This window comes from Serpula lacrymans (genome assembly GCF_000218685.1).
Source record: "Serpula lacrymans var. lacrymans S7.9 unplaced genomic scaffold SERLAscaffold_1, whole genome shotgun sequence".
NCBI classification, from domain to species: Eukaryota; Fungi; Basidiomycota; class Agaricomycetes; order Boletales; family Serpulaceae; genus Serpula; species Serpula lacrymans.
In genome coordinates, this window is record NW_006763290.1 from 2,889,657 (window position 1) to 2,912,875 (window position 23,219).

A 23,219-nucleotide genomic window follows, 5' to 3' on the forward strand; every position below is an offset into this window, starting at 1 on the left:
TCAACCAGGCTTCGAATTTCTTGTACATGGAGATGACCTTGTCCTTTGTCACAAGTAAGCAAAGGTGGGTTTCTCTGGTGTAATCATCAGTAAACATTAACATGTAACATTTTTTTTTGATATCTTAAACTGCAGCTGGGCCCCAAACATCCGAGTGAATTCTTTCACCATAGGTTTTAGCTCGGGTTTGACTGACTTTAGGAAATGGTGTTCGGGTAGCCTTAGCACATATGCATGGTTCACAGAAGACTGCCTTATTGGACGTGTCAAGGTTTACGCCTTCGGCTGAGCCAGAATTTATGAGATGTTTTAGGGAGTTATGTAATATATGTCCCATTCAACAATGTAACTTGTTGATTGTGAGAGTTGTTGCGAGGTAGGCCTTTTGGTTCATGGTGCTGTTAGCTGACGGTATGTGGTATAGCCCTTTGGTCTCTGGGATACAGGCTATGACACGACAGATAGGACCAGGAGTGCAAATTTTGCAGATGCCTCCTCATATAAGCAACAAATAGCCAGCCTTGTCCATTTGACTTGCTGAAATCAGTGTAGAGGCCATGTTTCCTTTTCCATAGGCATACATGGTGTCTCCTTTTGCAGCGTTGATTGGAACAGGGTCAATGATAGGATAAGATTGGAACTTCGATCGATCGGGGCAGAAATAATCTGTAGCCCCACAGTCTATTATTGCATCCTGGACTTCATGGTGAGATGCTCTATGGGCTTGGTCTACGCTTTGTGCACTAACTGTAAAGGCATAGATTTTGTTGTCATTTGATGCAGTAGCATTGGTGACTACATTAGCTGCTATTTGATTTGTAGGTGCTGGTGCAGTTGTTTGCAGCTTTGGCTGAGATTCCTTTTGTTTGCCCTTAGATTTAGGCCATTGTCCTTCTCTGCCTCCACCGGGGGCATAGCATTGTTCTGTAGTATGACCTGTCTTGGTTGTACAGTTTGGGTTTGTACATTTGTATTTGCAATGCCGTTCAGCCCTCTTTTCTTGGACAGTAGCTTTAGATATCATGGCTGACTCGTTTCGAGATTGTGCAGATAGAGTGCGATTGTCGGCCTCGTCGGTTACATGGGCTATGATGTCAGTTGATGACAACTGATTTCTCAAGATGCGAGCTGTTGTTAGAATGGATGTGATAAGAGGTCGATACATTTCTGGAAGGGATGATAGGATCATTGCAGAGAAGTCCTTTTTGTCCACTGCCAAACCCATTCCGGCTAATTGTTCTTTAAGCTTGAGCATGTCTCGAATACGTGCTCGAACATTTCCGGATTTGGAGCATCTCAGGTTCTGCAAATGTTGTTGGACATCTATTTGCATTATTTCAGTTCATCCATCATGCATATTAGATATGGCTTTCCAGATTTTGGCAGCTGAGCTCTTGTCCGATAGTTGTATAAGAGTGTCATCATGAATTGTGGCAAATAGTTGTTGAATTACCAGACATTCTTTCATGGTAAATTCGTCGAGTTTCCGCTTGTATTCTTCTATATCCTCTTTTTTTAGAGTAGTGCCATCGGCCTTGGTTGCAACCCCATTAGAATTCCTTGTGTATTCAAGAATGGTAGGTGCTTTGGCTGTGCCAGACAAGTGCCTAGATAGGCCTCTTGCTCCGACAGCTACAGCAACTCGAGATTTGTATGTGACCCAATTGGAGCCATCCTTGGCTAATTTGGGCACAGAGAATGTTGTTGCCGAGGCAGAGTTTTCAAGCAACGTGGCAGGGCTCATAACCTGATAACTGATATATACTCTGTAAGGATAATGTTAAATGCTCAGTCTGTGTGTAAAAGACTGTATTGATATCTACCTGTAAGGATAATGTTAAATGCTATTATAGATGTAAGTAAATGTTGTTGTGACTATAATGAAATAACATACCTCAGTCTGTGTGTAAAAGACTGAGGCTCTAGAATGGAAATCATACGAGTTTTTGGTGTAATCGTGGGAAAATTAAGTATTAGGTAATGCTAGAAAAGCGGACAGGATAGAATGAAGTCTGCAAACATAGGTAGAAAGAAAGATATAAGAAATGTGAATGTATAATGCTAACATAAGCTATAGCTACAACTATATTTGCTGAAAAATCTTACAGTTGGTATCTGTCTGTAAGATCCACACAATTATATGGAAGAATGATACTGCTGGTGTAATTATCCAGGCTAATAATCTAGCTATGTAATACAGTATCTTATAAAAGTGAGCATCAGATTGATATTCATTACATATTTTATAACCCTTATAATGCTTCTCCCAAATTGCACCGATATCCTGATGTGGGCATGAGGTGGGAACAAAGTGTTGTAATCAAGGCATGAGCTCCGCGCAAGATGAAATGGCTCTCCGACAGCGGCACATTGCGGCTGAAAAAGAGAAACCCAGAGGGGGGGAAAGAATTCCCGAACGAACTGTAAAATCTTGCATTTGTTCAAGCATTTACTGAGCAAGGTTCGACCTCACTAACTATACTGGACTAAGTTGGAACATATTAGACTATGGGACAACTAGACATTTTTAAGTCCCCCCAAGCATTGGCCATTTTGATGACTGTAATGAGACTGCAGTAGACTATACAACGACTGGCTGACTACATGCAACTTGACTAGGCTTTTTGACTGAGCGTCATATATAAACAGGTATATGCGCCATGAGAATAGCTATGCTACCAGTTGCGTCTAAGATGACGCCTGATACTTTCGTAAATATTTTTAGTCTCTATTTGTCTCGAGTCGAGCTCCGCCAGATACTGATCAATCGCAAGATCAATTCGCCCAACTGGAATTTCCATTTGTGCAATGGATGTCTGAGACCTTTTTGCCTCCTCCAACCAATCCGAAAGAAGGATGGCGATGTTTGAGTTTATTGCTTGAACATTGACCTGGTCGTTAAATGGTGGGATCTAGGCTAGTCTTAGCATTATTCCATATATTGAGTGAATGCAACGTACATGAGATTCGTACATTTCATGTAGAACATCCCATATTTCCGAATATGGAACGCCACATTGGACTAGTACGCGGGCGGCCCAGCCAGTGGGAAGGTCACCACGCCGTACAAGAAAAAATTGTACTATTAATTTTGAAATATGTCCTAAATGTTCGCATAGTAACATGCTGTTAGACAGTGCAACAGTGACTTGCTTTAATAACTCACTCAAGGGAAAGGCACTCTGGGACGGGTGAAACCGTTGTCCAAGTGGTACAATAGTGGCGAGGACACGATCGGCGTTGCCTTGCACATCGGAATCTGCTTGAAGAGCTATGATACGATCAGATCTGTGATGCTGCAATTAGAAAGGGGATATTCACCGTCTTCAAATATCTTGCTCCATATAGGATTGACTATATTTTCGTCTTGATGCTCTGACACGTGTAGAATGAGGAGCTTTATTACAGGTAAATCGAAGGGCTCGGCATAGAGATGATATAACTGAAGAAGTTGAGATGATTTCTTCGCTTCAAGGATTAAAATTGTTTACCTCTGATATATTTAGCAGCCGTTCAGAGAGACATTTTACTTTATCCCCTACCCCTTCATCATTGGTACGTGGTAGAAGAACATTGTACAACTCGAATTGGACTTTCGCAACATCGAGCTTGTCTTCAAGATCGGTCAGAAACGCGACGGCGTTTTCATGTCGTCCTTCGTAGGATATAGGATGGGACTTTGCATTCCCTACTGCCAAAGTCAGATACTCCAGGCGACGGCCGAGCGACAAATCGCTACTTAGTGAAAAAAAAAAAGGAAGCCATCACATAAGACAAACAATGACAAGCAGTGAATTGAGTGTTGATCAGGCTCACTTGTTAGATTCGGCTAGAATTGTGAGTACCTCAGCTGCTCGCAACGGCTGACCATCTTTCACGTAGAACTTCCACAAAAGCTGATATTTTTGCATCGTAATAGGTTCTCGTTTGAGATGTGCCGCAAGGTATGGAGGACGCATCTAGACTTTCGTTGGTCGTACTTTGTCAGTCCTAATAGCTGCTAAACATACCTCTAGAAGTTCATCTGCCAAGCCTCGTTTATCAAGCCAGTCATACATTGTCGAATGAAAGGCTTCATCTTTGCTAGCGAATGCTAGTTCATATGCATGGTGTCGAACGGCCTCGTGTCCATCTACCATCGAACTCTCCGATTTAATTTTCCCGGCACCTTCAAATGCCGCCAAAAAATCCAGTACAAGTGTATAGCACTGCAGCCTTCGCTGATAGTACTCGAAGCGCCTGTCATTGGGAGGACAACCAGCGTCCCAGTACTCGAATCCAATGTTGTCCGGGTCCAGTGCGTGAGCACAGCTTAGGGGCAGTTCAATAGCACCTGGGATCAATAGTCAACACCGAAATACTACCACCAATAAAAATAAGCTCACCTTGGGCGTAATTAAGCCGCTGATAATTGCCACAGATATCCCGTATGTTTTCAAATGGTAGCACCCGTGCGCCTTTAGTAAAGAGCCTTTGAAATAAGTGAGTTAATATGCTCGCTGCGTTCGTTGACCAGATCTTACCGCAGCGAGTCACCTAACCAAGTTTGCTGTTCTGCAGGACTCGAAGCCTCTCCGGCTTTCCGAATCGTTTCTTGAGCCTGACTCCTATTCAGCCCGGTGCACAAGAAGAGAAACACCTATACTGTACTTTGTATAACATAACATCATCTGTGCTGCAGAATGAGCCACATCGTTCCTGTAGAACATCACTGAGTGCGTCAACCTAGTAAGTTTAGCAGCTGGCCAACAATTGTGTCAAGTATGCCCTACGTTGATCTGTTGTGCTATTTGTTGTTCTATTACGACATTAGCCAATGCTCGCGATATGGTGACTCCGTTAACTGAGGTAATGAGATCCTCGAGTGCCATGGACGCGAGCAGGGCCTGAATGCCGCTTGGAAACCTTATGAAAGATTAACTAGCCAAAAACCACACAGTTACCAACTCACTGAGGTACGAGCTCCCCTATCCTATAGTCGTTCAATGTAAGGATAAAATATATACCCTCTATTGTTCTAGCCAACAAAGCCTCGAGCTGCGCGACAGAATCCTGCTCTGCCTGTGGAACAAATCAAGACCAGTCAATTTTGCTCTGCCAACCAAAAATAATTATAGTTGAACCTTCCAAGCCTCTTGTTCTTTACCCGTCGTGATCCGTGGACCAGAACGATCTCCTACAGAAGAATGAAAGAGATGTGGATTTTTATCTAGAAAGTCCTTCAGAGCACCAAGGTTCCTTTGGACGGTGGATAAATCGTCTTGCAGATTTGATTGCAACAAACCTGTCAGGCTACCCATATCTCATAAGCATTGCAAAGGCATACTTCACTTCATTACATTGTTCACCTCGGTTTGATCAGTTTGACTTTCCAGATCGGCTGAAGAAGTCGCGATAGATACAACAGGAGGCCTTGCCTGCGACCACTGTAAATGGCAGTTCCAGAACTATCGCCTACGATATTAAGAAGTGCAGATTTCGAGTATACAGCATAGCCAACTCACTTGTTCCGTATGTGCCTCTCTCGGCCCAGATGGGCCGCTCCCCGAAGTCATAAAATGCTTGCTTGGCCACAGTAGCAGTGTCGGGACTGATAGTATTAAATGTTCCAGGGGTTGAATGATCATAAATATCAATGAAAGCGTTGCCACAAGCTATGCCAAGTAACATAGCACAAGTTTGATCTCTCCCGTAACTGTGTGAAATCCAGCTAAGTAACATAGTAAAAGCAACAGCATAAATACCTGTCCCTGAAATCAATGATAGGTTGTACAATTCCTTCGCTTTGTACTTCTTCGATAACAGCCTTTAAATAATCCAGAGCTCGGCGTTTAACTAAAAAAGTTAGCCCCACATTGGTCAGAATCATAAATTCCTGGGGTAGATGAGAGAACTGAGAGGCCAGCTCGTTTGGAGGCGCCAGTGACGATGAATGGTATGATCTTGGGACACTTGCCATAGCCCAAGTACGACCCGGTATAGCCAACAATGTAGCATATTCAACAAGTGGTGGTTGGTGACTGCCACCTACATAAGAGCTGTTTTGATGCGTCTGTACCAGTTGGGACGTTTGTCCGAGCGATGCGATACGGGCCAAATCAGGAGCTATGCACACGAGAAAATCCGTGCCATCAGGCTCGCCAGGTTGTGCAGCAATAAATAGACCTTCCAGATAACACGAGTTCTCGATTCCGGAAAGGATATATGGGTGAGCAGAAGACTGGGGAGAAATGACAGCACGACGGAGATTGGATTGCTCGTCAGGGTAAAGAAGATTTGGAGGCGCCAGTCGAACATGTATCAATTGTATTGGTTGCAGTGTGTCAATCATATCTCTGCTCATTGGCGCATAGTGGCTGGCGCTCGGAGAAGGTGAGAAATAGAGACGAACACCATTTGAAGTGATAACAATGAGTTGCAACCCGGTGCGAGATCCGCTCGGTTCCACTGGGTGAAGGCCTATAATCTGGAAGGCGTGAGATGACAAAGCCGTGGAACCAGGAAGTTTATCTTGAGCACTTTTATGAAGGTCGGTGATAGTTTGAACATGTCGTATCGTTTTATCACTGAGCGGTTGATATATATGTATCGAGTTATTGGCAGTCAATGTGTAGACGCAATTCCTTGATGAGTCAGACACGACGGATATGACACGATCTGCAATATTAGCTTTAGGTGACACCAACGGTGAAAAAGATGGCATACTAACCCTGTGGATCTGGGAACGAGAAGCGAGGAAAAAGACTTTGCATTGCACCCACGGAATGATTAATCAACTGCACTCGTTTACTGAACCATGACTCGCTTTCCTGGTAATATAGCTCATATAGACAACCGTCCTGCGACCCACACATGAAAATCCTGCCACCTTGGGTGCCTACGATAGATGCCATTTCTACATCGGTAGGCACTGCCATGTCAGTGGCATACATTTCAATGTCCTTGTGAGATCGATGGCCCAATCTGCCATCAGTGCGTAACGAGAGTCCTATAAGAAGAAGCGAGACGGGAGTGCAGATGATCATGATGTAGGAAATTTCGTCAATGAAAACACCAGGCTTGGGCTTCACGACTGCGACTTGAGTTATAACATCTTGTTGTTCGACAAGGGAATGTATCTCTTGGCTACAGAAAATTTGCTTGAAGTTAGTATCTGTTACCACAACTGAAGACGTACCCTTCCACGTAATCCCATAGAAATAATTTATGATCAATTGATATCCATACCCTTTCAATTCCGGGTAGAAGGCCCATGTGGGACGTCACATTAGTAGCTACGATGCGTTAGTGTAGTGTACGGGTGCTTGCAATCGGTAACACAACTCACTGTTGTAGTACTGGAACAGTGATTCAGGTATCCCCAGAAGCTTTCTCTTCTGAAAAGGAACTCTGAAATCATTAGGAAACACACTGTATGCGCAGGATTGTCCTGCAGCTAAAATCGTTGATATGCATTCAATAATTTATCAGACAACTAGTTTGCATTGAACGTACAACTTGCTATAACGTCCCGAAAATCAGGTAAAATTTGCTCGTCTTTCATAAACTGGTCCTGGAGCACACGGCTGGCACTTTGAAGCGCAAGAAAATCGATGACAGGCGTCGACCTCTGCAACGTATGAATGTGCTGATCTGTGATCATTTGTCTCTAAAACTTTCTGAAAGAATGAGCAGGGACTACGCAATCGCCTTGGAGGATACAATGCTTTTCGCATTGCCACATTTTCCCACGTTCGGACAAGAGTGCAAAATACTTGCACTTCACAATCAGAAAAACTCTAGTATACCAAACAAATGTGATTCAAAATACATACTGAAATTATTTATTTACATTGATATTTAGGCCATCTTAAATATAACATTTCACCTGGACTTAACACTGCACATCTGAGCCCTGAAAAAACTGAGGTATTATAACGTGAAAATTCTGAATAATACCAGAATAGTGTCAAAAAAACCTTGTAGGATTATTACAGTTTTAATTCTAATAATACCAAAATAATAAGAAAATAACACAAAGGATAATAACACAATAATATCATCGTCATTTTTCATTCCTTATTAGGTATGACCTTGTAGTACAGCAACACAAGGGATTTCATTATAACTACATGTACAGCTATGATAGCCTATATGATCATTCCTCCCATCTACAAATATCAGCGCTCCCACTCCTATACTAGATAAAACAGGTGCATGCCTCGAGGAAGACTGAAAAAAGCACTGGGTGTAAGCATGAGGACAGCTTCACAAACAAGAAAGAACTTGGAAGACAACGACATTGAAGACTCAGACCAAACAGGGCAAAAGCAGCAAAAAGTGACTTTCCCAAAGATTATAATTCACAAGAGGAGATTGATCAACCATGATGAAGATTTCCAGGCTAAACACAACTGCACAGAAGCATCTGAGTCAGCTCAAAAGGACCAGCAAGACAAAAGCCATTCATACCGTCATTTCAAGTTGCTGAAGCTGTCGCAAGGACTGAGAGAGGGCCTCAATAATAAAACCAGTTAATAATGACCAGCAAATGGACAAACAAAACTCACCAGGCTTTGAATCTATTGAAGAGGGTGCCACAATCAACAGGATTCTAGCCCCATATGAGCCAATATATTGGCTATATGCTCATTCAACGATTCACTCTTGTTGACCCACAAGTCTTATTTTGGCCTGCCTTAGTTCATTGGCTGTGACATGACTCTGAAAGATTTTGACGAGCTGCCAGAGTCGACAATCAGGGGCTTTGGAGCATGTTGAAAACAGACACCAGAGATACTGTCCAGACATTGATGGGCTAGATATGCAGCATGATCATGTAGATGTGCTACTACCCAAGCATTATTCGCATATTATTTAGGATTTCACCAGAAAAATACAAGTTGATATTTTACTCAAAAGTGCAGTGTAAAACTACATTGAAAACGACAGATTTTGATGAACTATGTAATCATCATACAAGGGAGATCAACATCTCTTATTTACTTGTTACAAAATGGATTTTAGTTATTTTACTGAACATGTAAAAAATATATCAACAATATAGTTCATGTAATGGTGTTGGTATACTCTGGTGCACACAACAGACAACAGACAAGCAGAGAGGATGAGGGAAGAGGTTGGTAGACTCTACTTAGTAGGAACAAGTGTGTAGTTGGTAAATAACAGGAGGACTTGTTGAGGAGTCTCTAATCCATTGAGGGGTATATGACAAAACTGGATAAACCCGGTCTCTGCTAAAGTGGCCATGGAGTCTAATGAGATTATGATATTTCTATAGAAATAAAATAAGAGACTATTAATATGCCAGTGTGATTCTGTAGGTATTGTAGTGTAGTTTCCTTACCTCAGTCAATGAATAAAAGACTGAGGTGTAACAGTGAATGAGAAACGAGTAAGTATGAGTTTACGGGAATGTCCGGTGTATATACTAGGAAGGTGTTTCACGTGCACAGAATTTGCGCCACTGTGGTTGTTGATGTCTACCTGATGCTCATACTTGTTGTGTGTTGTGTTGAATGCACACTCTCTACAGAGTCACTATTGTTCTCCTAGGAGTCATTATACCTTAGCGAGTAGCACCTTGGACTATAAGTAGTAGGGGTTTGGTATAGGAATACCTCAGTCATTTCTATAGCCTTTTGGGCAGCAGCTGAGGTATGTTATATTACATTTCATAGAAATTACCTTGAACTGACACCTATTGTAGTTTCACTTAGGTAAATAATAAAGTCAGTTCTATAGCCTCTTGGGCAGTGGCTGAGTTTCACTTAGATTTATTACTATATATGTATATATACTACAACATGGTGTTTGTACATGTATACTATACTGTTAATAAGAAGTGGTGGCTGACAATGTCATAGGGCACAGCCTTGCAACCAGCTCCACTGTGTGAAAGAGATGTAGCTATAAAATACACCAGACACTGTGTGGCAAAGGAAAATATAAGTTAGAGCTGAGAATGAGGCCATAACTCCTTTGACACAAGTAGGTTCTGGCCATTCCAATATAGCTTGAACTTTCTCAGAATCCATCCTGATTCTATTCTGGCCAAATATAATGTCAAGTAAGTGTACTTCCTTTGTTACAACCAAAGTTTGTACACTCTTGCGCACACTAAAGACAGGTGGAGAGTGGTGAGTGGAGAAGTGTATATACCCCTTAGGTTACTGTAGGACTGAGTTAGTTGAGAGTAATCAACAGGAGGACTCGCTAAGGAGTCTCCTTGATCTATTAGGGTATATATACTACTACAGATTGTTTGTCATGTGTGCTATACAGTTGCTAAGGGTGGTGGCTGGCTGATGATGTCATAGGGTGTAGCCCTTGTGACCAGCTCCGCCACATGAGAGAGTTGTAACTATAAATAAAAGGAGGCAGCACAGTGTGAGAAAGTAAAGGATAAATGGAGCTTGAAAATAAAATAAAAGTGCTACATGGTACAAGTGTCAAAAAGGGAAAAAAAGTTGAAAAGTAGACTGAAAATTACAAGTCTAAAAATTATGTATTGTAACACTACCCCCCTCTTAAGGCCCAACTTTCAACCAAGACCAAAGTACCAGAGGTAGTAGTTACATTCTTGGGTATTGGTTGAAAAAGGGAATTAAAAAGGTTTGAATCTATGCCTCCAAGCTTCCTAGGAGCCAAGGGATTTTTGGAATAAAATTTGGAATAAAATTTGTGGACAGCATTGCAGGAATTGTCCAGATGGGCTTCTGGTTCCCATGTTCTGTCCTCATCTCCACAGCCCTTCCAGAGGACCAGAAACTCTAATTTTCCATGCTTCAAGTGTGGATCCACCATTTATTCAACCTTAAACTCTTCTTCCCCTTTTCGGGTGACTATAACTGGTCCTGGCCAGTCTATGTGCTGCCCCGGCAGCGGCCCTTTGTAGGGTTTTACACGGCTGATGTTGACCGTGGGTACCACTCTTATTCATTTTGGGAGTTCTAGCTCCACTGTGTTGGGCTTAACTTCCTTAATCCTTGGCCATAGTCCAAGCAGCCTTGTTTTTGCTTTTAGAATGGTGCCTTGCCTGTGGCTGACAACTGTTTGACATTATATGAGAACTGAGCTATTTTTAGTCACTTGGCCCAATCTGCCTATCATTGATAAATATCCGGACATACTATTTTAACTCCTCGTCGAGTCTCTTTGTTTGTCCATCAGTTTGTAACAGGAACATGGTTGATAACTTAAGTTTGATGCCCAGATCCGGCATAGTTCTTTCTTGAATTCACTAGCAAATTGAGGTCCTCTGTTGGATATGACCATTCCCGGCAATCTGTGGATACACCATACAAAGCTTTAAATAGATATGCTGCTCCAGTGGCTGTAATAGTTTTATTTGTGGGAATGAATACAACTTCTTTTGAGGAGTGATCCACCACCACCATCACTAAATTGTAACTTAGGCAGATCCATCCTGAAATTAACCAATATATCCTGCCAGGGGCCAGCTGGTATCAGATTACTGGCTGGCGGTTGATGAGCATCCTTTGCTATTGCATGTCTCAGACAACACTTTACATATTCTTATATGTGTTTGACCATGCCAGGCCACATGTCATTTCTGGAGATCAACTCTATAGTTTGTTGCCACCCAGGGTGCCCTAGGTAGATATGCACCAGGTTAATGTAGACCTGGTGGTCAGTGGAAAATTTGACTGCTGTGAACAAATAATGCCACATAGGGACCTACAAAAACACAGAAACAGATATAAGAACATATAAAGCAATAGTCTACATGCAATACAATGATACTAAAACCTATAGAGTAAATCTGAAAGAAACAACTATGTAAGCTAGCTAAAATATCTATTGTTTTCCAACCATTCCTATCATTTACCCAACTCCCAAACCCTCCATCTATATGTAAAACTAATGGTACTCTATTGCCCTGATAATTCAAGTTAAAATGAGTAGTCTCCTCTGAGCGAAAAACTGCAAAGTCCCAACAACCCATCTCAAAAACTAACTCTTGGTCATGCAAGACAAGTCCTCCACCTGTAAAATCCCCTAGAGGTAAAACAAACAGAGATTGTTATCCTTACTATCATGATGTGCATTGGTGCAAACATTGATATTGATAACCATGGAAAGAAAAGGGCTGACTGTGGAACCTGGTTTGGCTGGCAGAGTATCGATAATCTGGACAAGATTATGATACTCTGCAGGTAAATGGTGTTCCATCTACAAACTCACATTAGCTGTGCACAATATGATACATATAGCACTCACCACATTAGAAATCAATTCAAAGACTTCTCCAAAAGTGTTGGTTGTAACTACAAGCTCTTGGGGATGCACGTCAACAGGTGCCCCATGTCCCTAGCAAAATTATCATTTCTGTGGGAAAAAACAGAAACAAAAAGAAGAGAATATGCACCATTTTTGTTACGCACAAAGTGCTTAACAAAGTCTGAGGGTTCGTTGAGGTTTGTAAAGAGACTTATCTGAAGACAAGTTCGAGAACGTGGTTCTGAGTGGAGGTTTTCCAACGGGAGTTGGTCTTCTTCTGAGTAGAAGTCTGATCTTAGGAGTCTAGCTTTGTAAGCGTAAACTGTGTAGAATCGTATTAGAGAATACTTCTGCTGTTACATGGTATTTATAATGGAAAGGAATCGGTGATAGGAGTTAGGTCCTATCTAGGGCAGGTCCGTCTGATGAGGACTAAGTACTATAATAGGTACTGTGAATGCGAGAGGAACGGAAGTGTACGTGAAGGAAATGAGTCATCGGTCAGATGGTATAACTGATGAGTAAAAAGAAATGAGTAATCCTTAAATGTCCAATAGAGATCGTAACAATTTTCCCATAGCAATTCCACTATAAGAAGTGGAGACACTGGAAAGGAGCTCTGCCAGCATTGTTGTTGAAGATGGGCAGACCATCAAAATAGGCCTTGAGGTTCAACATCAGGTTCATCTTCATATATTGAGGCATTGAAGGGCATATAAAAGCCATAAGGGTCCTATTGTTGTTGCAAATGTTGATGGCAGATGGGACACAGAGCATAGGGACTCTGAGGTAAGAATCCTCAGCCTTGCATCCATCAATGTAGTATGTAGATAGCTGTAGTACATGTCAGTAGAGCAAAGAAAAAGAAAAAAAAGCTCACCTTTGATATCAAGTCTGGAAAACCTAATACAGTAGGAGTTTTGATGGTAATTTTGAGAATCAGTCCACTCAAAGTTCTCCTTGTGTCTGTGACTTGTGGGAAATTGGCAATTGGTGGTGCTATGGCGGTTATACAATGTCAAATTTGTATAAGACATTGGTAGGGCAGTATAGTCAACCCTAGTGTTGGTGGTGTTGGTGGTGTTGTTGTTGGCATCATTGCTATTGGTGTCCTCATTATTGGTGTTCCGCTGAGGGGTAAAGGCTGAAGGAGAGATAGTGACATTGAGGGGATCTTCTAGGCATGGTCTGAGTGCCTCCTTCCATGGCAATTGCAAGTGTCTTGGGAGTTAAAAATTGCTGAGAAAAAGCATAAGCAACATGAGATAATAACAAGAAATGACTTACTTGAGGTGGACACTGCCAAAGAGTCTGTCAGAATCCTTCAAGGACATGCAATTGAAGGATAATTTGAGCAGGAAGTGCGGAAATAAGAGTGGCAGTAGTGTGTGTAAGTGAGTAATAGTGGGGATAATTGGGTTGCACATGAGCAATCCAGGGCCTACAAAATGGGGAGAAAAGTGAGTATAACCTAAGGGGAGTAACAAAAACTCACCCTCATTTATAGGACACCTGAGAAGCTTCCCGACTTCCCAAGGCACCCTTGCATTAACCCTGCTCAGCATCCACCAAAGATCCAACCCGGCAACAAGCACTAGCAGGTACACTGACCCACTTGCAGCTAGTTGCAGGTACTTCCAGCCAGCCTCTACCCACTGGTAGAATATTCTCTCGCTGGGGTGCACCCTGGAATAGGCTGCACCCTAGTCCTATAGATGCTCTTGATGTTGCCAAAAGAACCAGCAGGGTTGATCAAGCTATAAAACAAGGTATTTAAATGTTAATACAGAATCAATAAAGAGCTCACCTATGCAACATTACAGCCTGATGGATCCTACTCAACATCAACAAGAAAGACACCCCAACCTCGTGCCCAGTCAAATGAATATCACATATTGATTGTCCACTCAAGGGAAGCACCTTTTCACATAATTTCATTGGCAGCCAAGGATAACTGTATTTGCTGGACCCAGGTTGCTGGGTTTTGGGAGATAGACTGGAAGTGAGCTGTGGAGAGGGAGGAAATGATAGTGTCAGATGAAGCCAGGGAAGTACATATTGTATTTTTCCCAAGTTTCCCCAGCAACTAACAGCACTTTGTTTCTAGGACACGCTCCAGCTACTGCAGGGTACACTGCCAGTTTGATCTTTCTGGACTTGGCTATGAAATTCTGACAAGTTGTTCTGGTAGTGTAAGGACCGTTTTATCATTTTCTTATCTTCTCTATGTCTTGGTTCTCGAACACTTTTCCCATTACACCTCTGGCTCTAGGGCTAGAGGTATCATTTGCCATTTTACTTCTCATAGCCCTCACAGACTTTCTTAACCATTGCTACCACTTTATATCACAGATCAGAGACTGGGTATTGCTCCCAGCCAGCCAGCACACTGAGTAGGGACTGGTAGTAGGCATCTCGCCAACCAGCTCCAAGCCCCAGTAAAGCCTGGATATATTAATAAACACCTTGTTCAGGATCGTACCTCATCATGAGGATACGGTTCCTGAACACGCGTAACAAACCTCTATTATTAGTACAAAACTCTCACCTGCTGATTAATCAAGTTAAAAGTCGTACAATAGTTGTCCTCTCTTTTTCTTATTGGCTGATTGGTTTCTCAGACCACTTTTCAATTATTCTCCTTTCGGTCTGAGGAACGAACAGTTCACTATATAAAGTCTTACCTATTCATGTATAGCTCCTTAGTTTTCTATTACTGAATTTACCCGTTTTACTCCTCAACAAAAACCTTTGAAGCTTACCTCTCAAAGTCCTCTACTCGCTATATTTACTAGTGTCTGTCAACCTCAAGCTCATCGAACCCCTTACTCCCTGCAAGTGCAGAAGGAGACAGGTTTAGTTTTTGTTATAGTTTATCGTTGCCTCACAGGTAGGAGGGTTGGTAGGAGGTGGGGGAAGAGGAAGTGATGGTTGTCAAAGCATATTGCAGCCTAGTGGTGATCTATGAAAGGTGTATTGCAGCTTCTTCTTCAGTGTGTTTCTAATGGCTGCTGGCACATTTTTGAGGTGTGAGCTTGCTGTTTGGCACATGTGGCGGGGGTGGGCGGGAGGTGCAATTGTGCTGCAAAACACAATTGCACCTCCCTTCACCCACACCACACATCTGTGACAACATTCCCACGCTTTCTCAACACCCAAATACCTTCCACATCCCTGATGGATGGTATTATTAAAGGAATGGGACCTATAGAAATATGAAACTATTAATGGTTATCAGAGATAGAAGTGAATTAGACTGATATATTTTACTCACTCAGAAGACTGCAGACACCCCTCACCCCCTTCACAGTGCTGACTTACACACATTACAAACATTCTACTTGACAGATTTTTCTTTGTTTCCAATGCAAATACTTGATGAATCCAACACAGCCAGACATGTGCATGACACCTTATTCTGCATGTGGGAAAATTATGCTTACCCAATTTGTAGTTGGGACACAGCCATTGTAACACTGGACTTCCAGCCAATTCCAAATAAAGTTATGCTCTCGCGCCTACACTTTATGGCATGCATCAATCCTTATTTTTGCAGCCATGTGTCGGTCAGGGCAGGAATGGTCAAGCTTTTCAGTGCATTCATGTGGAGTAAAACATATAGTGGTGATGGCAACATGCTTTATAGTCCTCCCCCCAAACAAATTTCACACTAGGAGATGGTGGATATTGTGAAAGATATGAGGAACATATTAAGCCTGAGTCTGATAGGGTGGGAGTATTTGTGGAGGTTATCACTGCTGGAAGAGAGAGGTACCAGCTGCAGCTCCAAGATGTGAAGAAACCATCTCTCTTGTCTTTGCCTGTTGACCATCACAATCCCCCAGACCCACCCATATCTGGGCCCAGCAAGCCTTCAAGTGGAACTAAACACACTTCAGATGAAATTGAAGGGGAGGAGCCTGTCAGAAAGCGCCTGAGATCAACATGCACCCGTAGCAGGCGAAAAAAAGGTAAAAGGAGGTACTTTTTTTGCCTTTTATTTTACGATTGTGAACAAATCCCAAATTGTGCCTATACAATATATTGCTATCAGCCACAGTGTAGTCTGTAGCTTTACATGTAATCTTTAGGTTTAATACCATATGTTATCAGCAAGAAGCTGCAAGTGGTATAACAAAGGGAAGCTACAAAGTTTGACAATTCCAGGAGAACTTGATAGGGGTAATGACTTGGAGACAACAGAAGTACCTGATATATTATCTGATGAACTTAGACCTATGGATGAAGACCCAGAAGACGTGTTGGATGACTACTATAATCATCTCTATGACTTTATTCCCACAGAATCTGAGGAGAATATGGCTGGACCCTCAAAGCTTCTTGGTGAAAATGATGAGGAGTGTATTAAGGTACCCCACCCTACTGCATGAAAGGTGATTAGGATGAATAAAACGGTATATGAAAGATGGAGGAGAGAATTTGGAGCTGATGATATGGATGGTGATATGGATATGGATTCAGATATGTCAGATGGATCAGGGAACATTTTTGCACCCCTTGCATTAGAGCTAGACTGGAGGGTTGTTTGTTGGGCTGTACAGAATAGGATAGGCCATAAAATATTTGATAGATTAATGGCAATACCAGGGCTACATTTCCTCTTCTCTCTTTCAAGCACATATATTGATTTATCTACTTCAACCAAGGTGGTGGATACATTAGGTCTATCCTACCATAATATATATGGGCTCTATAAGCTGGTCAATTGTGTTCCAGAACATACTACTTGGAAGACTAGAGAGTTGTGGAATAGTCCTGAGCATAAGCATATGGTTTATTGTTGTGATCCCTATCAAAGCTATCAAGTCCTTGCTAGGAAATCCAACTCATGTCAAGGACATTATCTACAGGCCCAAGCGTATCTTCACCAATGCTTCAAAATCTCACAGGATTTACAATGAGATGTGGACCAGAGATTGATGGGGCAGATCCCTAACTAAGAGGCAAATCCCATGAGTGTATGGGATTATCCCCAACACATTCTGTGATCATCCCAGATTGAAGGGCAGATCCCACAAATGCATGGGATTGTCCCACATCAATTGTGGATAATCCCAGACTGAGAGACAGATCCCATGAGTGTATAGAACCATCCCAGACATAGGGGGCAGATCCCACAAGTGTATGGGATTATCCCAAAGCTAAGGTAGATCCCCAAAGTGTGTGGAATCATCCAATTCTGGTCCCAAAGACCTAGGGCAAATTCAATCAATACTGTCGTTAACCTTCAGCTCAGATGGGGGGGGCTATTTGGACATTTCTGAAAATATATGTTCTACTGTCATTTTTCCTCAACAACTCAACCCATAGTGGTTCTATATATTTTTACCACTTACTCCAACCTCCTAGCACAAAATCCTGAATTATTGAGCGAGTTCCTTCTATGTGCATGACTTTTGAGAAAGTAATGCTCTACTGAGGTGCTGCAATCTCAGTTTCAAGAAGTTCAGGTGTGCCACACTCATTATCATGTTCAACCACTGATAGTGCCAAGCGGAGCTCCAACACGGCTTGTGTGACCTCTGTGACATCCAGATAGCCCCCCCCCCCCCCATCCGAGCTAACGATTAACAACAGTATGTGAGATCCTGGTCTTCAACCACTATTTCAAATGTGAACTATCACCCAGTTCTGAGACAATCAGTCTCAAATTCAGTTGCAATGCCAAATTGAAAGAAAAAGCCTATACTTTTCTTCTTTGTTGCTTTCTTTTACACTGCAGTTTTTTTTTTTTTGCATCTTTTAGTTCTATTGCAGTTAATCTTTGCTTAGTACGAGGGCCAATTCTCAACAACCACAAACTGTACTTTTTGCTGCCTTTGCTGAACCCACACGTAATGAAGATCATTTACCATAAAAAACATTTTGCAGCTACAGCCCACTTACTCTTTAGAAATACTATCAAATATTGCTTTTAAACTTTTAAAGTATTTGCATTTCTCTAATATCTTTTGTTTTGGTTTGTGCACCTGAAATTTCAGTCTATTATAAACACTGTACTTCAATACTAGTAAAGCTTTACAATAAGCAGTGGACATAGATACACAAAGCCTTGAGGCCCATAATTTATTGACTATATAAAATATAGGAAGGTTGTTCTGCTATTGGTACATACACCATACAATATGTATATGTAGGACAACCAGCTGGAAATTTTATGTTTGCACCCTTACAGTTCACAGAATTCAATTAAAATTCCTCTACTCTATTAAATGATTCCAATGGAGTATGCTAAGGACATGAATGATGTAATATTATAGGGATACATATGTAATATGAATTTAGATCATAAATACTATCATTTTGCAAATGCCAACACATTCTAATGGTGGTCAAGATTAATGCATTCAATGCTTCTAAACAATCTTAACTACATTTTCATTTGTTGTCACTTATATTGTTTGAATGTTGTCCAGAAATACCAGTCCAAGCCCCTTCTGACACTTTGTAACATGTGACATTTTTTTGGGATGGGATTTGCCTAGATGTAAATTGCCTCGGGATTATCCCAAGTCTTGGGATTTGCCCAAAAAAATAGGCATTTAGGTTGGTAGTTTTACACCCAATGTTCAACCTAAATGCCCCCATTTGAAGGGCGACTGAAGTGGCTACCATCCATCTTCATGGTCTTCTACCGTTGACAGGGATAGGGTTATGGATATTATAGTCCCCTCAAATGATAGGACTGAGGTCTTCCTTTATGATGATAGCAGGGAATTTCCATGAAAAATTGATGTTTTCATTAGTATTTCGATGTGGCTCGACATTCTTTCTTTCATGTAATCAAAATGCTGATGCGAAATTTAATGTTTCATTTGTAATTTTCTGTGTCATTTTGGGACGACGAAATTCCTCACTGTGAAGTGTGATGCGGGCTGTGTAGCAAAAGACCCAGTTCACCGTGGGAGTTCACAAAGTATAAGGTTTCCCGCCAATGAAAACAGCACTCCTGTTTGGAAGAACCCTCGACAGAACCTCCGCACAACGGAATGGCTGAGCTGCACCATGCTCCTAGGTATACCGAAGATCTTGATTTTTCTGACATCTTAACTAAGTACATACTTTCCGGTTGTTACTTTATTGGTCTGACGAGTCGTTTTTCACCCAAAAGATATCAAATTCAACATGACGACGGATTCGATAACATAGTTGTAGTGGATGGGGTGCCTGTTATTGACAACTCGAAGCTAGACAAGCTTCTGTCCAAAATTACGAAGGAATTTTCAAAAAAGGGCATATATATCAAACAAGACGAAATCCATGTCCCTTGGGATAAGTGTGTAGGAAAGAGCAAGGGGTAGTACATTTTTTCACAAATAAAAAAACAAATGTCGATGCTCACGGTATTTACAGATTTATATTCATCAACTTGAGAAATGCAGAGGATACTTCCCTTAGTCTGACAGCTATGCATGGACATGCTTTCGACGCCAGGCATCAATTTAAGATCAATCGATTTGTCGATGTGGAGCGGTACGTGCAGTTGAATGAAACCTACTTGGACCCACCGATGGAAGATTATCACACGAAGGTATGATATAATGACCGTCCTGCACTAGATTATAACTCGATCTATCACTTGCGCTACAGGAGCATCTCCGATCATGGCTTGCAGACCCGCTTGGTCGTGATCAGTATGTCACGTATCGCGGCGAGGATGTCGAAATTCGTTGGCACGGGAAGTCGTCTCAGTCTGGAGTATCTTACTCAAAAAAGGTTGGTGCATCACATCATTCACCTAGTAAATACGCTAACTACTTGATAGGCATGGACTGAGCTATACGTATCCTGGTCGCCTCAGGGAACATACCTCGCGACTATCTACCGTCAAGGAGTCCGCTTGTGGGGTGGCCCTTCCTGGGAGCATCAGCAGCGATTTGCCCATCCGCTGGTAAAGTTGATCGATTTCTCGCCTTGCGAGCAATATCTTGTAACATGGTCCCATGATCCCATCAATGTCCCAGCAAATCTCCCTCAAGGACCTGAATTCTTTTCGCCAGAGGATGAAGGAAATCATATCGCTGTGTGGGATGTCAAGACAGGACACCTTCTTCGTACTTTTCCAAGTGCCAGTTTAGTATTTGACGACTCCCTGAAAAAGCAAATGCAGTGGCCTGCGCTAAAGTGGAGTGCCGATGACAAATTTGTCGCTCGGATAACACCTGGCCAGCACATAAGCGTTTACGAATTGCCTACTATGGGTTTGCACGGGAAAAAAAGTTTAAAGATTGAGAGCGTCGTTGATTTTGAATGGTGCCCCCATGGTGATAAAGATAAAGACGAAGGACGGTTCCAAGGATCGAAAGGGCGCAAGCTCGAGGAAAACATGTTAGCATATTGGACTCCAGAGGTGGCTAATCAACCTGCGCGTGTTACTCTGTTGACCTTCCCTGGCCGAACAATCTTGAGGCAGAAAAATTTATTCAATGTTACTGAAGTACGTTTCGGTGCTCTGTTAATTTCTATTCCTGAAACATGTTTTGCAGTGCAAACTATTTTGGCAGAATCATGGTGACTTCCTATGTGTCAAAGTCGATCGCCATACAAAAACGAAAAAATCGACGTTCTGCAATCTGGAAATATTCCGTGTACGCGAAAAGGATTTTCCAGTCGAGGTAGTAGAATTGAAAGGTATAACGGTTTTATTCTTACCTGAGCTCATTTACCATGTTCATCAATTAAGATACTGTAAACGACTTCGCCTGGGAGCCCCGAGGCGAGCGTTTTGCTATCATCACAAGTGCAGACTCGAATCTCGGCAGCTCAAATGCCGGTACAGTCAAAACAGATATAAGTTTCTACCAGCTTGATCCTGTAAAGAATGATTTCAAGCTATTGCGTGAGAAATTTCCTCTTATACAGCACCTGTCACCTCAATACGTCATTGGTCCATAGGTGTCCTTCCCTCGCGAACCAGCAATACTATCAGATGGTCCCCTCGAGGAAGGCACATCGTACTTGCTACTGTAGGCTCGTCAACCAAATCAGAACTGGAGTTTTGGGATATGGATTTTTTCAGCGAGGAGCGTAGGGAGGGCCAGGCTGCCAAGGAGGACTGGGCAGGAGGGATTCAGCATCTCGGTTCGGCTGATCATTATGGTGTGACTGATGTGGAATGGGATCCCAGTGGCCGCTTTTTAGCCACTAGTGCTAGTGCATGGAGACATACGGTGAGCTGATATGAATGATATGTTCATATATAGTTATCTATGCTCATGCTTTTTTTAGCTTGAGAACGGTTATGCCATATGGGATTTTCGTGGTCAAGAGATTGAAAAACATCTGGTGGATCGGTTCAAGCAACTTATTTGGCGTCCTCGTCCCCATTCATTGTTAACTCAAGAGCAAAAGCGCGAGGTCCGGAGAAAATTGCGAGAATATGGTCGCTCATTTGATGAGGAAGATGCCGCAGAGGAAAGCAGCATAAGTGCCGAACTTGTCGGGCATCGCAAGCGTCTCGTGGATGAATGGAATACCTGGCGTGCTCGGTGTAGGCAAGAGGTTGCAGAAGAGCAACACAGCCGTATCAGGTTGGCCCTGTGCCGTGAAGAAAGCAAGGAAGAAATCGAAGAATGGATAGATGAAGTTATTGATCAAACAGAAGAGGTTGTCGATTGATACTCTCGTTCTCGTATAAGTTAGGCAAATAACGTATACTAGTATTCAGATGCAGTTATACAGGATGGCTATTCACTACAACATCTGCAAACAGCTGAAAATTTGTTTCCCCGACTCTTTAACGTTAGTTGAAGGAGGGTTCTGTCGGTCGCAAAAAACCATCGACCAGTTGATCGCACCTGAGACTCCCACAGTCACCTCCTAAGTAAAGTTGATATCACTCACCCGATGCACCTCTAAGCCTGGAAGGCAGTTTTCGGGCCTCCTTCAATATATCTTAGTTATTGGTGGACTTTGATGGGAAATGTTACAGTTTAATGGCATTTGCCACAACTCGATTCAACAGCAGATACTACACCATTACGTGACGATCAACCAACTTGATTCAACATTGGATGTGTCACATGATATTCAACAAAGCACATCCTGATGTGCCGTGGCAAGTGTGAGCACGACATCACTATTACTGTACCATTTTGACCATAGGTTCTGTGACATGTGATGGCTGTGAACACTATAAGTCAATGTTCAACCTTGAGTGTGATGTGTGATGCATGCAAAATTTTATTCACAATGTTTCAGTTCACTGAATAAGGTCTCTCACAACTGCTTAAGCCCTGCATGTAACAAGGCGGTGTTGGAATAGTCAAAGTCAAAGCCTGTTAGCCTTGTTGGACAACATACATCATGAGTTGACATTAGTACAAGGGCTGGTAGCTCAGTTGGTTGAGCACCACCATACATGGCGGGGGTCCTGGTAATGGTTGTGACTCAACTGTTACTTGCAGTGAACCACATAGTTGCTTACTCATGCCTGCTCTTGATACTTTGCACCACACTCCTTATTCCCAAAGCTGAGCCATAATCCTAAACTGTCATTACTTGCTAGTCATTCATTCTCCTTTTATGACTTAGCTTATCATTTTTGTAAATAAAGGACTCTCGTATCGTAAAATTCCCCAGTTTATTCTGAATACAGCAGTAGACCTTAAGCTGTGATTTGGAGTGACTCAAGAGCTACCACTTCTAATAGCGCCACAAGGAACACATAAGCAAGTAGAATAATGCCTTTGCTACAGTGTACAGATGACTAAGCTGCATCATTTTTCCATTCAACCATTTTTATTTGTCATCTTTCTTCTTATCTTATCACCCTAGACACAAACACTTACACACAGTCCTTGATCTTCATTTAACATGCCTCTTCTTACATACAACCCATTATTAGACATTTGTCCCAATTTAAACTCACCTCTCTTCGGAGAAACTCGCAACATTCGAGCCCACACTAACAACATAACCACGGAGCAAGCAGTCGTCAAATTAGAAAACACCTG

General features: G+C 42.2%; 5 protein-coding genes across 5 annotated transcripts; 2 read left to right on the forward strand and 3 right to left on the reverse strand.

Moving 5' to 3' along the window:
* Positions 1 to 2,447: 2,447 nt before the first annotated feature.
* On the reverse strand, positions 2,448 to 7,704 carry SERLADRAFT_444392 (uncharacterized protein; the record flags this gene model as incomplete). The annotated part of the gene is made up of 19 exons (XM_007312438.1): positions 2,448 to 2,912; positions 2,961 to 3,271; positions 3,322 to 3,442; positions 3,492 to 3,738; positions 3,817 to 3,959; positions 4,011 to 4,333; positions 4,386 to 4,471; positions 4,524 to 4,600; positions 4,651 to 4,725; positions 4,773 to 4,905; positions 4,952 to 5,061; positions 5,124 to 5,238; positions 5,349 to 5,454; positions 5,505 to 5,695; positions 5,745 to 6,657; positions 6,710 to 7,125; positions 7,178 to 7,274; positions 7,328 to 7,435; positions 7,495 to 7,704. 19 exons carry the CDS (start codon positions 7,640 to 7,642, stop codon positions 2,676 to 2,678), a joined length of 3,957 nt encoding a protein of 1,318 aa, XP_007312500.1.
* Positions 7,705 to 10,518: 2,814 nt separating this feature from the next.
* On the reverse strand, positions 10,519 to 10,806 carry SERLADRAFT_344309 (uncharacterized protein; the record flags this gene model as incomplete). The annotated part of the gene is made up of 1 exon (XM_007312439.1): positions 10,519 to 10,806. The coding sequence occupies one exon, from the start codon at positions 10,804 to 10,806 to the stop codon at positions 10,519 to 10,521; it is 288 nt and encodes a 95-aa protein (XP_007312501.1).
* A 732-nt stretch (positions 10,807 to 11,538) lies between these two features.
* SERLADRAFT_345045 (uncharacterized protein) lies at positions 11,539 to 11,694 on the reverse strand (the record flags this gene model as incomplete). Its single annotated transcript, XM_007312440.1, has 1 exon — positions 11,539 to 11,694. One exon carries the CDS (start codon positions 11,692 to 11,694, stop codon positions 11,539 to 11,541), a length of 156 nt encoding a protein of 51 aa, XP_007312502.1.
* Positions 11,695 to 15,801: 4,107 nt separating this feature from the next.
* SERLADRAFT_404710 (uncharacterized protein) lies at positions 15,802 to 16,634 on the forward strand (the record flags this gene model as incomplete). The annotated part of the gene is made up of 3 exons (XM_007312441.1): positions 15,802 to 15,837; positions 15,890 to 16,214; positions 16,357 to 16,634. 3 exons carry the CDS (start codon positions 15,802 to 15,804, stop codon positions 16,632 to 16,634), a joined length of 639 nt encoding a protein of 212 aa, XP_007312503.1.
* A 2,597-nt stretch (positions 16,635 to 19,231) lies between these two features.
* SERLADRAFT_454915 (uncharacterized protein) lies at positions 19,232 to 21,987 on the forward strand (the record flags this gene model as incomplete). Its single annotated transcript, XM_007312442.1, has 9 exons — positions 19,232 to 19,318; positions 19,376 to 19,561; positions 19,618 to 19,795; positions 19,855 to 19,980; positions 20,030 to 20,701; positions 20,751 to 20,895; positions 20,948 to 21,103; positions 21,160 to 21,434; positions 21,493 to 21,987. The coding sequence occupies 9 exons, from the start codon at positions 19,254 to 19,256 to the stop codon at positions 21,880 to 21,882; spliced, it is 2,193 nt and encodes a 730-aa protein (XP_007312504.1).
* Between the last annotated feature and the right edge of the window lie 1,232 nt (positions 21,988 to 23,219).